General features: G+C 44.1%; 1 protein-coding gene across 2 annotated transcripts in view; it reads right to left on the bottom strand.

Annotated features, from left to right (window-relative positions):
* Nucleotides 1-913: 913 nt before the first annotated feature.
* Nucleotides 914-16,715, bottom strand: part of DNAJB6 (DnaJ heat shock protein family (Hsp40) member B6) — a 65,086-nt gene continuing 49,284 nt past the window's right edge. The window contains exons 9-10 of one of the 2 annotated variants that reach the window (XM_075045464.1): nt 10,519-10,725; nt 914-2,527 (exon numbers count right to left, since the gene is read on the bottom strand). In XM_075045464.1, coding sequence (XP_074901565.1) covers nt 2,445-2,527; nt 10,519-10,725 — 290 coding nt within the window. In that variant the 3' untranslated portion in view covers nt 914-2,444. The other variant, XM_075045454.1, reaches the window with a different exon arrangement.

Below are 16,715 nucleotides of genomic sequence, written 5' to 3'. Positions count from 1 at the left end.
AATCATCAGGCTGAGAAGGAAGGAATTAGGCTCAATGGCCACAAGCCCACATTTCTTAATTTCTGGACAAGCTTGGGCAGATTCTAGGTAGTTATAGGAAAGATTATGCCCATGGTTCCCTCCTCTGGGGACTCTGTGTTTCCCAGGAGTTTTTCCCGGCGGGAGGTGCAGGGTGTAGGAGCCCAGCTGCAAGCACACCAGCACCTTTCCAGTGGGATAAGGATGCCCTTGGCGAGACAGGCTTCCTAACTAATTTACAGCCTACCTTCAGGTCTCCTAATTAATGCTCTATCCTCCTCCTTCAAGCCTAACAGAGGGATCAGAGTCAAGAAGGTATTTGTGTACCAAATCCCAGTCTGCTCTAACTCTCCAAGGCGCATTCCCGATCCGGAGCCACTCTGTCCCGTGACGTGAGGCTGCTCACAGCACTGGGACAGCCCGGGGGAGACCAGCCCTACGCTGGTGTCACCTCCCCCTCTCCTGCTTTTCCAAAGTATGCACCATTTTCGCAACAAATAAGGAGCACTAATAGCTTAAAATTGGCATATGTACCGGGGGGACACTTTTCCCAGAGTACAGAAGGCGTACTGAATTGGATGCAATTCAAAGTGTGGTGTATTATCCAGGATGAATGTTCCTTGCACAGCTGACGTGCAAGCTCTGTTTGAGGTAGACGCTACTTACAGTGATGTTTCCAGCAAGAACAAACCCTCATTTTCCAGTATCAGCCATTTGACACAGGGACTGTATCGACTTGCTCATGGATTTAGCAAAAGGAATAACTTGGTATGCTTGTGGTCGTTTGTGAATGTGGACTCTCCCCCTTGTGCTTATAGCCTAAGCTTTAATTGAAATTAAACATGAACAATTGATGCCAGCTGTAGTCTATGGTACAGTGCAAGAGGACAAAGTATAAAGGAGAATTTTCTTTATTTTTAAATATTAGTAACACTGCACAAAACAAAAAAAGTGGTACTTAAGTGACAGAAAACCAGTACTCAGTCTTATTTCATATTAACCGTCATTTCAATCCCCTAACAGAGTTCATGTATGGTTATATGTTTGCATAGGTTTACATTGGGTAATGTAAGCATTTGAAGCTAAACCATTCAGATACTAGAGACACCAGAATTTGTTATATCAAACCACACTAGAATGCAGGCTTGATTTTTCTGTTTAGCTTCTTCCTTACACCATTATGTGCATTCCTACATCTTTTAAACGTTAGGACGAGTGAGTTTCTCCAGGAACTGTGGACCTTCAATATTGCCAGGTTTAAGTCTGTTACATCAACAACGTATTGGTGAGAGGAAGACAAAGAAACAAAACAAAACCATAAGCTGCTAACTCCTACCTGGAGGTTAAAAAAAGGAGGCAACATACTGACAAGAAACATGCAGGTAAATGCTTGAGGCAATGGAAGGGCTCTGTACAAACTAAAAGGTTAAGAGAAGCAATGTGTCATGCACATGAGACAAGTATGGGAAGCAAGGAAGTAATCTTGCCAGAAAATATATATTTCTTTTAAATTGAAGACATCTTTTCAAGCTAAAAAAATTAGTCCTGCAATAAAACCGATGCAAAATGCTTTCATACATAAAGGTGTAAGTTCTTTGCGGAAACAATTTGATAAAATCTTATACGGATGCTGAAAAAAATGTTTGTTATCTAAAACCTACTCAGCAGAAACAAAGAGCAGTTTTAAAGTAGCACTTAGATTATTTGTCTCTAGGTTCTGAAAATAAACTTTTAAAATAAGGAATGATTTCACTAAATGATTCATTGGGAGTCAACTACGCTTAAGGAAATCAGTAGGAGTGCTTACAGGAGACCATCATTACACTAAGTTTCTTAAAATCAGAGGATATAACTTCATGATACAATTTAAAATGAAGGAACATTTTAATAGTAATGACAAACCTTTGCTGCCCAGCTTGGGAAAAAAACCCCAACCATAAAAATCACTTATTAAGCTTGCATAAATTACCCTATAAGAGCTCATGTCTCAATCCCCCATTCCCAATGACATGAGTGAACAGGACTCTTCTTTCAACAGGCCTGATGTTGATGCCAGAGTGACCAAACAAACAGGCATTTGCACAACCCTTTATATCCTGCAAGACAAATAAACAAACACTAGACTAGAGTCATTTTAGTCCCAGGGAAGAAAGAGGTAAGAAATTCTGTAACGCTTTCCAATCTTCAAACATAACACACTTCTAACCAAGATCAGCCTCGTTCAAATTCCCTAACCTGACTGGCAAGAAAGCCACTCCGTGAAACTAAAAAGAATAACATAGTGCAATTTTAGTACAGTTTTAAACATGAGTCACTTCCTTGCTAGCAGTGTGAACAATCAAAAAATATACACAAAAGAGGTGTGCTCAAATGTAACATTAAGTTGTCATTATTATAAAGGTATTGGCATAGCAGAGAAGTCCATTTTAGTAACTCCCTTTGGTTGACTTCTTCTTCTTCTGTTCCTCTCTCTGCTTCTGCTTCCTCCTCTTGCTGCCTTCTTTGTGTCCTGAGGAAACATGGCTTGTAAAACACTATTCACAGCATTCATGGACTTTTCCCTCTAGCAAAAGCACATGTTCTCTGAATGGTTTAAGGAATCTTAAAGAAAAGGTCTGGCTTTCTAATGTGGCTTTTAAAATGTTCATTTCTGCTATATCCCCAGTTCTACTGTATCCCTTACATAGGATAGAAGGGAAACCCTATCAATCTTTGAAGTTTGAAAAGATCGGGAGAACTTTCAAAAGACTTCAAAGCCATTCAGGAAAAGCTTCAAAATTAGAGCACATGCAAAACCAGAATAATTTGCAAAATGGAATCAATAAATAAGACTTATACAGCAGGAGCTATTTAAGTACTGGTGTTTTCCTGCTCACAGTAGTCAAAGTTACCACGATATTTGCACTTCCATTTTAAGACTAGGGAATGCCGAGAATCCTGAGTAAATAAGAAGGTGCTCAGTGTTTACCAATCTGCATTTTATATATGCATGTCATGAGCCTGCTCATGCTTAACTATGCACCGTAGGTTACATTCTACTGCAGCTCCAATGGTGCATGGAAGCATTAAGTTCAAGCAACAATTACTTGCTACGAGTTCAGTAGGCACAAGTTTCCAGCCCTGTGATCATCATCCTAATGTTTTTTTTTCCCCCACAGAAGATGCGTGAAAAACAGTTCTTGCTCTGCATCAGGCCCTTTCCTCCAAACCTGCAGTAAAATGCAACTTGCCAGCAGACTTGCATGGACAGTGAACTGTGCAGAACCAACACCACATCTACCCAAGCGCACTTATAAATCTAAACTCAAAGCTAGCAAACATTTCCCTCAGATAATCATTCTGTGAGGCTTTGAGATAGCTGGAGGGGTTTTTTAGCTCAGCAGTGCTCTGCCACTGGGAATCGGCACAATCCAGTGAACGGGGCCAGCACGGAGCGGAGGAGCCCCTGCAAGCCAGCTGGGAGTCAGAGGAATGGCCCAGGAAAGGAGCAGCTCTGCCTGTCTGGAAATCTCTTTCTTTCCCCCATTCGGTCTGCAGGCAGGCAGAGATGACCCTGAGGAAGCTGCGTCACCATTGCACCTGGTTCTCCACCAGTTTAGCACCAATCCCAAAATGAAGATGGGAAAAGGAAGCGGTGGGAGGTCGGAGGAGTATGAAGCCACACTGTGGCTGAAGTTTGCTCCTCATCAGAGCTCCTCCCAAGCGCAATGAGGGTTGTGCCCATGACAGAACTGCAGTTCTTTGGTGTGAGACTTGGGGAGAACCACAAGATAGTCTGAGGGCTAAAATCACTTGAGACGGCTTGTGCGAGAGGAAACGCGCTCCCTTGTAGCAAAGGGAAACTGTTCCTAGATTATCATTCTAGCTCCTACGCTGTATCAACAGCATGACTTCATCTTTTGCAATCGTCTGAGTCAAGAAGCAGGATATTTATTTAGAAATTCTGCCATGAGCGATTAGCCTGCACAAAGTTAAGAGTGGAAACCAGTTTTATTGTTTAAGGAAGAGAAAAACTGGCAGCGCTTTGCAGAATTGCAGATGACGCTGTGTTTTCCCTGCACCCTGCCACCCTCCTGAGCTACAGTCCTTCCCCAGGGACACCATGAATGTCTCCTAACTAAGAACCGCATCCGTGAAGTTTACTTCCATGTCAGCCCCTCAGTCACCCCTATACATTGTCAAAAATAGGATCCCTTGGCATTTAATTGACTGCTGTAAGGCACACACCCCAGAAGGGCTCAAGCATCTCTCTGCTTTCCCAAATGGAGGCGGAAGAGACATGCTGACTCTTGAGAATCAGTCATTTGAGGGGTGTTATTCAAAGGATTCTTCCCTTTACTGGAGGGAAAAACAGCATCATATCAGATGATCAGCACTAGTTCATGTAGTAACTATGAAACATTAACACAGATATTTGGGAAAGGATCATTAAACACTAACAGGTTATTCGCTTCATAATTTTCTCATTTTTCACTCTTAAAACACTGTCAGTATTTCTAAAGGCTTCCACATCCAGGCATGATTGCATTTGATACTGTTATTTTAGATCTTTTCTTTTTTTTTGCAACAGTCCATTTTCTTCAAATGTTTGAGATTTTGAAAGCAATTCTAGCAACTCCTCCTTAAAAATACTGTGAGTCAATGTAAATTATGACTTGAAATGAATGCCACATAATTCATTGTCTTACAAATGAAACAACTCAAATGTTAAAATAATGTGGTATGGAGATATTTAGGCATTTGACAACACAGTCTCCTACCAGCCTCCAGAATGATAAGGGTGAAAAGTGGAAATCTTTCAAGTGTTATCACTGACACACAGAAACAGATTGGCCAAAGTAGGAGATAACGCACAAATACAGCGTATTTCTCAAGAGAAAACTGCCAGGTCTTTTCTGGTTTGAGCCTGCTGTGATAAATAATTTCACTTGTGACCGTTTCCTTTTCTACCCCCACCAAAGAAGAAAGGATGGGTCAAACTTAGCCAGTCTGTTAGCTCCAGTGATGCTATGTTGGGTGATAATAGCCAGAAACCTGACCCAAACAAGTAAAGCAGCTTCTAGCAAAAATAAAAATCAAACACTAAATATGTAACCCTTTGGTGGTTATTTCACTCAAATACTTAAATCAGCACTAATTAAAAGCATATTTAGCTGCCTTGGTTACAAGACTAGGCCCAAAGTCACAAGAGAACAAAATCTGAATTAGAAAGCAGCAGTCCCATTACTGTTTGATTAATTTGCAGTGAACCTGTGTCCTGGTGACTTGCCAGCATCACGAAACGGTCATAGAAACTTCCCGTGGTCATTGCCTGGCTGAACTGGCTTCAGCCAAACAGTTCTGGCCTTGGGGATGGGCTTTTCAAATTTCTACCCTTAGAAGTAATTGTTAGCCATCTAAACTCTAGATATGCGTTACATGAAGATAGAGAGTCTTAGGGAAGGGTGGAGGGAGATAGGTTGCCGAGAGCTTCCCCAAGCTTTGACATTTGGAAAACAGATTCACTCAAATGCAGATAGGTATCAGCCTAACTTGGTATGTTCTTGCTTTTATCAGCTGCCAGGAGCAGAGATGCATGAAGCAAGAATCTACACCATTTGGAATTACACCTGGTTTACAGCCTGGGTAATTCTTGTTTAAAACAAACAGCACCTGCTGGCCTGTTCTTCCCATTTCATCCCTTCTCTTCTACTTCCAGAGCAACCATAAACAGCACAGAAGCTATCCCAGCTTTCAAAAAGCTGCTAAAGGCTGAAAGCAACTTCCAACAACGCTTAGTAGCAACTCCCTCAACCACTCAGCAGGACCAAAACAAATTGGGAAGCCTCTCTGCTGCGTCTCAAACTGACTTTCCTTCTGGCTTTCTACTTCTGTGCCATCCGCACCTCCCAAAGACACAGGGTTGTTCAGTCCCTGACTACGAAACTCATCGCATTCTTGGGCGGCAACTGCAAGGGAGGTAGGAACATTGAATGGTCGATCCAAAGGGACAAGCGTCCTGGGGAAAACACTCCTGCCCAACCCATTTGTGGTATCCTTCTTCTTCCTGCCCTGCCTGACACCTGCCTGCTCTACCAGGATGCAGAGAGCAGCCACGGCTCTGCTCCACCTTCCTTCTGCCAGCACAGGAGAACACAGGAGTCAGCAGAGAGAAACAAGGTGTTCAGTCACGACCATTAACACACAGCATTGCTGCTTCTCGACACACATCGGTCGGTAATAAAGGCCATGGCCTGATTTTTATAGAAGATCTCCTGCAAAGGTGAAGACTTGGGAGGAGCCTCCTTCCACCTTCAGGTTCTGAAGCTCTGAGGTTGGGTGTGGGAGGGATTCATGCTTTCTGCTTAAGTCCCAGAGAAAGTGGTTTTCAAGATCTACTAACTTTTTGCTGAGATTGCGGCCGTTCTTTTGCCCTCCTTAAACCATGAAAGCAGTCATGGCTCCAACAGGCACATTAACAGGGCAGTAGGTCGCAAGCACCTTGGGTTCAGTAGTGCGCTTTCTAATTTTCTGCTCTTAGAAATATCTCTCTAGTCAAAACAATAAATTGCCATTTCAAAGGTAGCCAGCTTACTTGGGAGTTGCAGCCACCATCTGTTATTTTAGACTGACCACACTTGCATATGCCATTACAAAAATTCACCCCAGATCACAGCTTCAGTATAATTTCAGGCGTGTGACTCAATTTACAATTACAGCTTTACACTACACTTTCACATTCTCTCCTTTCAGCCCGAGCCACTGCCCAACGCACACCACAATTTGACCTACCAATTCTCTCATCGCATCCATGGCACCTGCCCATGCCACAGAGCATCGCGGAGAGAGAACCTGCCTTTACGTAAAGACCTGAGGTGACAAAACATCCCACCCTGTCTAGGTATGCCACTCCACTATTTAATTACCTGTACTGTTAAATCCAAGGGGCGAGTTCTCCAGTTTCACTGGCCAACCCAGTGATGTAATTCCAACTTTGATGTTTTAGGGGACTGAAAAGCTTTAGCAACTTACTGGGGCCTTCCTTCACGCTTGCTCACCGTACCATTTTCATTACCAATTCTGCCTAGAATTGCTACAAGAACATACCAAGCCAGATACAACCTGCTTGCCTGCTATTCATTAAGGTATTACTATTACTGAATAGAGTCCAAGGTTTTACTCCCACATGGCAAGCAAAAGCTTGCAAGGCTCTGCAGCCTTGGAAGCCCTTCCACGTGCAACCCAGCCACCTTCTATGGGAAGCAAACGGGTAACGGGATGCTCTTGTACTAGCAGCCAAAAAACCATGCGTGAAGGCAGCTCTGGCTAAGCCAGGGAGCAACCAGCCCACTTCCAAATCCACCAGCCAATCTTCCCACCCTCTGTCTGCAGAAGAGTATGGCTCTAACCCCGTCCCACTCGCACGCAGTTACAGCCAGGGAATGTGGAGCAAAGGGAGAGTGAACTCCCTCCCACCTCCCCACCTCCAGCATTCCTCGCATATTAGATTTCCACAGAAAACAGCAGCTTTGCTTTCCTTTCTCTTTCCATTACATGCCCAAATACAAGTATGTGAGGGAATTATAAAATAATTAGTTTGGATAACCAAGCATATCGATTTTACTAGTTAGTAAAGTGTAATTCAGGAAACCGTATGTCAGTGAAAAGAACGGAGACTGCATTAAAGACGAAATAAAGTACAAATAAGCTCAACTTTCCAGCAGAGGAATCCATGCCAGGAAAGGATCAAGATTAGTTAAGCTAGTTTGTTTAAAGTGGTTTCCTCTTCAGGGATGCCAGCGGATGAAAATGCAGCAAAAATGAACTATTAATGTTGTAAATTTTAGGTTAATGCAAGCTATTTCATTCAAAAGGAAGAGCAAACCTTGCAATATTATCTTCCAAATAATGATCTTTCATATCATGTATTTTTCAGTCTTTTAACAATTAAACATTTCAACCATTCTTGCTAGATAAAGGTCAAAACTCTCAAATCCAGAGAAGTAGGGGTTTAGGGGTAGTTACCACTACCCCTACCGTTAATGGCTGCAACCCCTAGGTCTCTGCTAGCGTTACGACCGCTTTGACACAGCTTGGATACCACCAGTCAGCCATACGTCATACAATCAGGGAGCACATTACTTACAGTATCTGAATTCTTATTAAAAAATTACTTGTTTGGAGCTAGAGAACTGTTTGAGATATGCAATGACTTCAGAGCACAAGAGGTGAAGTTTTATTCTAAAAGGCTATTATGAAACCAGGAACAGTATGAAACCCAGAACAATTTCTACTAAAACGCAAAGTGCCAATGTTAGCTGGCAAATCAAATTAAACTCTAATTTTTTTATTAAATACCTGCTGTAATGACTGGAAATCCTGACTAAGGAGAGGATTCATCTCACCTCTGGGTATCAGTTGCCAGTCTAAGCAAGTTGGCCAGCCCTTCTCCTTGGGTGCTAGAGAGAGAGATGGCCACTGCCAGAGGGATTCCCCACCACGTAGTCACGGTGAAACCTATCCCCTTTTTCCTTCATTTAAATTTGCTACAGACTTACAAATTAAAAACTCAAACCTTCCCACCCTTAGAGCTGGGAAAAGAAAACCATTTCACCGCAAGTGAATCATTAAGGACTGAGGATTTACTTGAGGTGCTCTAACTGGGACAACATCTAAAACTGCCGCGCAGCCTCGCTGCCAAGGGCCGCGTGCCAGCGGTGGCAAAACCATCTGATTCGAGGTGGAACGGCGCCTGGTTGGAGGCCGTTGGACTTAACTATTTTCCACTGAATTGAGCGGGCTTTGGACCAAGGCAGAAAAAGATGCTATTCTTTCCCAACGCTGGCCCGTGTGAGCATGGCAGCTGTTGCAGTGATCGAGGAGAAGCCAAGCGGGAGCAAGTAAGTGGTCTATATAATTACAGAGCTGCGCCGGTGAAGCCTGCTTGCTGGGCAAGGCGGTCGGCAGAGGTGAACACCCATGAACGGCATTACTGGCCAGGGCTCGTGCACAAACTTCCCAGGGAGGGATTAAGACACTCACGTAGGTTTTTATGACTGACTCGACCAGTCCTTCAGCAGCCCTGTCCATCAGAGGAACAGTAGGCAAAATATTTAAAGCAACAGTAAAATCTTAGTCTTGCTGCAATCAAGTTTTTACCCTGAATCTTTTATGGCAACTCTCAATCTACTGGTAGAAGAGAGGATTTTGTGATTGCACAAATACTTCTGGAAATTCATTTTAATTGCAAACGTGTGCATCTTGGAGCGTAAATAGATTCACAGCAAAAAGTCCCAAGCAATCTTAAAAATTGCTCCAAAAATTGCAAGGTGCACATCAAACTCGGATGCTCTTTGGAAACCATTACACAGTATTGTTATGATTGCAGAGAACCTCAAGTCTCCAAATGCAGAGCCAAGGTTTTGTTTTGCCAGCTACAGGAGACAAAACCTGTAACCCTTGTGTGGGAGATTTCAGGACATCAGCCCAGAGGTTACATTCAGGCTTTTGTAGAGAAATTTTCTTTAAAAAAAAAAAATAAAGTTTAAAAGATTCAACTTAGCCATCCCTAAAGAGACAAAACTTCCAGCAACTGATCAGGAAGACATTTATCTAAATATTTCTATTTTTTCAAGCTGTCATCCCACATGTTATTGTTAGGTCTTCCATACAGAAGACAGTGTTAGACTTGAAGGCTCATAAACGCAGCAGAAGTTGATACAGCACCGAGAGTAAGTAAGCACATGTTTTGGGCTACAGTGCATGTTTTTCATGCTCTGTGTTTACTCTGAGGAGCTTCATACGCTCACACTTCCTAGCACTTCACCTAATTCAGCACTACTGAGAAGGGCCCTTGGTTTGGGCATCCAAGTATAAAGGCATCTTCATGTTTCAGAAGAACCTGTCCTGGCAGTCCTGGATTGATCTTTGACCACAGGTTCAAATTAAATCAAGTAGTTATGAGGGCTTTGTTGTCCAGGATAGCCTCTGGACTATATTGCTGAAACATTACAGACAGGAAATATATCAAAGGACTAATTACTTCCAAAAATAACCAGGACAATTGCCACGCTTCTGCGTTCGCCTGAATGGTCTCAACCTTCTCTATTAAGATTTAGGTGCCTAAAATTGCAGCTTCCAGAAATAATATCAAGGTGCTGAACTTCTCCTTCGATGAGGAAGCCACGCACAATTTAAGTAAATGAATGTGCAAAGTATTGTGATTAGTTAATGTCTAAAAGGCCTTCACTTTTAAGAGCAAAGAGCATAGGCACTTCAGCAGCAGCATAACAATATTTGCCCTGGATCCCTGAATATCCCAGAGCGTTTGTGAACCTAGACTAAATTGAAGAGCAGAGCTAATGCAGGATGAAGGCACACAAGCTGCCATTCATTATCTACTGGGGAGCTAACATTAAGTCAACACACAGCAACAACCTCTTGCTTGGCTTTTTGGTTTCGGCTTTTGACTAGCTGATGGATCCTTTTCTGCGCATTTCTCATCAACATGCTTGTGCGCACCTGATAAATAAAAAGGGGTCTCCAAGCTGCTTGTAACCCGGCTTCTATCTTGTTCTTCCACCTCATCGCTATTATAATGATAGGCATATTTGGGGGAACTGGCAGGTTTGTGAGACTTCAGCAGGCGAGGGTTGGTCGGCTGGCAAGGCAGGGCGTGTTGTCCTCTCCGTCTGCACTCCTCAGCAAAGGCTTCTTCATCTGCCTCACCTGAAAAAGCAAAGAGTGCAAGAAAAGTGAGCTGCACCCAGAATGCTTAAGTTTAGCCTGAAAAAAAAAAAAAAAAAAAATCTCAAAACTGCGCTGGAAATTGGGTGTCACAGAAGTACTGCCTTGGCTGTGGTTAGCTCACAGATAGTCCTGCCTATCTGCCAGATCAGGGAGTGTCTGGAGCAGAAAGCTCCTTCAGTGGCCTCTCACCACACTGAAGCCACCCAAAAAAAGTCACCTAGATATGACAACTCTGGGGCCACTGTTTGCTTTTTCCCAAAAGGCAGGGCGAGCGAGCTGAGCACATGGCCCTAGACGATGCTTCTGTCCTGTGCAGAGCATGTCGTCTCATCCCACCTCACCCAGACTGTCTGCCTAGGAAGGGTCGGCCCTGCTCAAGGGAAAACTATGGGGAAAGGAGGAAGAAACACCCACGTGGGCTACAGAGACGGTGGGAGAAAAACAAAGCTAACGTGGGTTCAGAGGGTCGGGACATTGGACATCCACAGCTGGTAGGATGGTAAAGAAGTGTGAAGGATCACATGAAGATGGGAAATTGGGTTGAAGATGTAAAAGGTAAGCACAGTCCAGGGGGCAAGACAGGTAGGCGCAGCAAAGGCGAATGAACGCAATGGAAATAAAAACCCAGTGTTTGCAAAAATGAGTATGAAAGATGAGGTATTCCAGTCATACTCATGCTGTTTTGCAGATGACACTTTGCTGCAGAAACTGTAACAGTACCAACGCTGTAAAGTAGCGAAAGCTACCATAACACAAAAAAACCCCCGAGCAAAACCACACATCGAAAAGGAAACAGTAAGATAAATAAAAAAGCCAAAGACATTCAACAGAGAAAATAAGAAGAAAAAAAAAAAAAAAAAGAGTGAGAAGAAAGGTGTGTACCACCTCTCAAAGGCTTTTTAAAGTTTCATTAATTCAATTACTTAAGTACTTTTAATAGATCTGATGAAATATGGCGTCATTTTATTTGCATCAAAAGTGGTGTGTCACATTCTGGAAGTTTTTCCTGGGATGTGCCCGGCATCAGCTGCTTAGGCAGGGGTGTGCGCTCTCAGCTAATGCGTGTGCTCTTAGTTCATGGCTGGAAAATGCTTTGAAGATGGAAAAAGCACCACGTATGCAGTAAGGAACAAGAGCAGTAATACCCACTTCGTTGTGTGCACCAAACCACAGACACTTTCAAACAAAACAGGTTGCATTGTCTTTACCTTGTAATCGTACATAGGGAGATGCTTCTGAGGGCATGAGAAAAAGGAGGCAAGGTATGTTTAAAAAGTCATTTCACAGTGCAATGCGGCACCCGAGGCCTCACAGGAGAAGAGGACTTCAAGACGTGCCTCACATCGCCCCGCCAGATGTGCATGAATATTATGCAGAGGACCCTCTTCCCTGGGTGATTAAATGCCCATTCCCCGCCCCCCTCCCAACACTCGTGCTTTTTTACCCTGGAGTCTCCTGCACTTCCAAAGGCACGAGCAAACAAGACAAAAACACGAATGATGATAACACCAAGGATTTCCGCATTTAGACACTGCCTGTCTGCGTCCCACCAATGTAAAACTCTGCGTGTGTTGTTCTCCTTGCAGTAGGAGAGGGCTGGCAGGATGGCTTTTTTCCCCTCTCACGGGGCACAGTGCTTCAGCTATGAGAGGCGGTGGGCAAGGAAAAGCTCAGAAAACACCAGAGGCAGAATTGCCAGCATTTCCCATAAGAGGCCATGGGATTTTACACACTATACAAACAGCACTGAAGCATGTATCGATCTGATGATACCACGTCTATGAAGATGAAGCCTATAAAATGCCAGGAGTTAAAAAAAAGGCATAGGAAACCCATGTACACCAGTTGCACATACAAAAACCAGTCAAGAGAGTTCACTTCCTAACAAATTATAGTGCACCAGAAGTAGATCTCTCCCCTCCCATGGAAACAGAAACTGCATGGCTTTCTTTTTGATGTGCAAAGTCTTGCTTTGATGCATGTTTAAAATTTATAATGCTAAGCAGATGCAGGAACGAGAAATGTGCTGAGGCTGTTCTCGAATCTGTGTGTGTGTGTGCATTGCAGAGACACCCCAATCAGACTCACTAACACTTAACGCAGTTAAGTACTAAACCAGATGCTTTACACGCACCCCGACAACTAACTCCAAACTACACCAGAGATCAATCTCAACACCTTTACTCCAATGCCGCTGGTGTGAAAGGCACAGTTTAATGCTGGAAGAATTCAAAATAATCTTGCCCCTCCCTGGTGCCTTACCCGCAGCACCGTTGCGTGCTGGCCCTCTTGCACCCTGACGCGTCCTTGTTCTGCCGTTTGCTGTGAACGCTCCTGCAGAGCTCCCTCGCTCTGGGAGCTGAGCTATGCCACCGGCCCCACAACACTGAGCACCTAACAAAGTCACGGAAAGATCTTCCAGCAAGCACTCGCTGCTTGAGTCCAACTTAAAATAAAACATAAAAATGCGAAAGACATTCCGTACTCCAGACTTTTCAGTTAAATCAACTGCAATCTAGAGAAGAGGCAGGAGAGCTTGTCCTGCTTTATCAAATCCCATGAGAGCTGCTCTCCAGAGCAGGTTTTAGCCTTCAAATCCTGACAGTACGAGCACAGACTCTGGAAAACAATGGTACCTGCCTGTACACACCTCCTGTGAGTTTTGGGACAAGTCCTTATAACTATGCCACTTTTCATCTACAAAAAGTCACGATACGCCTCCTCCAAGGCTTTGCCTGAGGTGTTCTCCACCTGCAGCTCTTCTGCAAATGGCCCAGAGCAAGGACTGTCCCATCCTCCAGCAGGGTTCGCAGTTCAATTGCTCCATGAAAGATGATCCACCAAGAAAAAAAAAAAAACACAAACAGATAATTCCTGTAACGCATATTTCTCTTTCCTTCAAAAACGATCCAAAACTAACTCCCAAAGCTGGACCCATCGCATCGGTTGAGGGTGCTGCACCAGCCCAGCGAACCGAGGAGAGCCCTGGCTGTGCTTGGTGCTGTGGGCACCCTGCCTGCTCTGCCAGCACCCTGCCTGCTCTGCCAGCACCCTGCCTGCTCTGCCAGCACCCTGCCTGCTCTGCCAGCACCCTGCCTGCTCTGCCAGCACCCTGCCTGCTCTGCCAGCACCCTGCCTGCTCTGCCAGCACCAGTCTGAGATGCAGGACCAGGCTGCTCCTGCTTGGGTTTTAGCTGTGCAACACAGCTACAGCTGAAGCACAAGGAAAGGGCACGTGGCTGAGGGTGGGAATCAGAATGAAACGCTTAGAGACCATCCACTGAGAGAGAAATGGTGAAGGGGCTGTTTGCAAACTTGTTCAAACCCACCGCTTGGCCCCAAAGAGGTGGCAAGCTATGCTAAAACCTAGAGCACAACTCCTCAGTATTGGACTCGGGGAACCAACATCCCTTTGGAAGTTTGTCTTCAGCCTTTCCTCGTAAGCTCCCTAAATTGCTGTCATCAAGGATTTGTAATTAGCATTTTTGCTAAGCTAAGCTAACCTGTGTTATACTGCAAGAAAATTCCCTCTTCAGCTGCCATCAGCATTACTCTTCCATTTGGGGTGAAAGCATCAGCACACCAGAGGGGCTGCATCTGCATGCCACAAAACATAATACAGTGGCAGCTGAAGTCAAATACTGTATTTACTTTGATTAGACTACAAAATTACCCAGTTTTCCTCCGGAATAATTTGTGTTTCCTATCTCTGGGCTGCCAGTGCCTGTCCCCATCTGTCCTTCACCCTATGGCAAAGCCCTGGGGGGATGCAGAGCTGCTCCCCACCACTACGCAGCAGCACATTTTGCAACTAAATCATAGAAACATAGAATGGTTTGGGTTGGAAGGGACCTTTAAAGGTCATCTAGTCCAACTCCCCTGCGATGAGCAGGGACACCTTCCACTGGATCGGGTTGCTCAGAGCCCCGTCCAGCCTGACCATGAATGTTTCCAGGGACGGGGCATCCACCACCTCTCTGGGCAACCTGTTCCAGTGTTTCACCACCCTCATCGTAAAAAGTTTCTTCCTTCTATCTAGTCTAAATCTACCTTCTTTTAGTTTAAAACCATTCCCCCTTCTCCTATCACTATAGGACCTACTAAAAGTCTGTCTCCATCTTCCTTATATGTCCCCTTTAAGTACTGAAAAGATTAAGTCCATCTCAATCACCCAACAGTCATTCAGTTTTCCATCTCCCCCTGAAATAAAGATGAGTTTTACTTCAACAAAAAGACCCCCCGAAATGCTCCAAAATTTTTCCCCTTTCTGAGATGCAGGAAAGCAGGATGACACCACAGATTAGTTAAATGCTGTAAAATCACATCAGCTGTGATTCAAATATTGAATTATCTACGGCACTGTGCACGGTATGAGCCTCCAAATCTTTGATTACCTATCTTTAATACAACTTGCAAAGCAAAACTGAAGTGTCATTTGCATCAACTATTTTCTCTTGTTCTACATATTTAAACATATTTGAAACATTCGAGCCAGACTCTGAATAGAGCTAGCTGTACCAATTGCAAATATAAGACTTGAAAAGAATTTACTCTGGGAAAGGTCAGCCACACAGGGCATCACCACCAAAAAGCATTTCAACAGTGCTGGAGCTTTGTCAGCGGTGATGTTTGTCCTGGAAAAGGCTTTTAGGAACACTGGTTGTACGGAGTGGGGGTCCATAGCTGAGTTCAGAGCTGGAATATCCACTTGAGAAGCAACTTTCAGCGGTGCTCCGGCTTTAAACAGCCCTTGGTTCCCCCCACGGCTCCTCCTTGCCACCTCCCCTGCCTCCAAGCCAGCACACCCACACAAGAGCCTGGGCAGCCGCGCCGTGAACCCAAGCAGGGGACTGACCCGGGTTAAAAATAACACTCTTTTTGCAAGCTTATTTTTAACCCAGCTCAGTGCCAGGATCCAGCTCATGATGCAGCTGCCCCAGCTGGGGCAGGGAAGCGAGCAATTATTGGGGGCTGCTGGAAGCAGCATCCCAATTAGTGTTAAGCAAAAGGTTTTATTCTACTAATGCAAATAATAATTAAAAACCTTGCAGTTATTTCACTTGCAAAACCAGTCTGGAGAAGTTACATTTCCAGGGGTTAATTCTGAAAATGAGGGATTCAGCATTACTACTAACATTTAGAAACAATAATTAAATCTTGGTTTTCTGGTGCACCAGGTTCTCCCAAATGAAAAGCAGCTTCTGGGGAAAAAGAAATCAAACACGAGCTGTAGCATCCTAAAAAGTTGCATTAGGACCAAAACCTGCATTCTGCTCCAAGCAAAAAGGGCTGAAAAATAATCTTTCATAGCAAAGTGCTGCTGTATGAAAGGGGAAAATATGGATCTTTTAACCTGTAATTAACCAGTAGAGGGCAATATTGCCTATCGTGAGGGGCAACGTTACCGGGAAAGTCACTGCCAACTTGTATTTATTCGGTAATACATTGATTTTATATGTCAAAGGCAAACAGCGAGTACAATTCTTGGACTAGGTGGGCACTTTGGGGGAGCTGCCAGCTACACCAAGGGGTCCATGGAAAATGGAGATAACACACAGGAATAAAACCACTAAGGCAGGGGATATTCCAGGTGAGGTGGAACAGGTTAAGTCATGGAGCATTTCACAGAACAGCAGCCCTGCAGGGGCTAGGATTATTATTTTGCATTACATTTAAGCATACATTCTGGAATTGAACTGAAATCCTACCAGGAACCAGCAGTAATTAATGGCAAGGTAGTAATTAACAGAAACATGCCAAACAAACCAGGGTAAACATCCTGAGGATATCGAACCACTGATTTACATTTACCATGTCACCTCCCGCAAGAGGAAGCAGAGCCTTTGTGTCTCCCACATGACAGTCCTACCGCTTGCATACTATTTTCTTACACACCTAACCAAGAAAAAAAAAAAAAAAATTATAATCAGGATTTTCCCCTGTATTAGGAAACAAAAAGTAGGCACACC

The sequence above is a fragment of the Buteo buteo genome, chromosome 2, assembly GCF_964188355.1.
Source record: "Buteo buteo chromosome 2, bButBut1.hap1.1, whole genome shotgun sequence".
In the NCBI taxonomy this organism is placed as follows: domain Eukaryota; kingdom Metazoa; phylum Chordata; class Aves; order Accipitriformes; family Accipitridae; genus Buteo; species Buteo buteo.
This window is presented reverse-complemented; position numbering and strand designations above follow the sequence as displayed.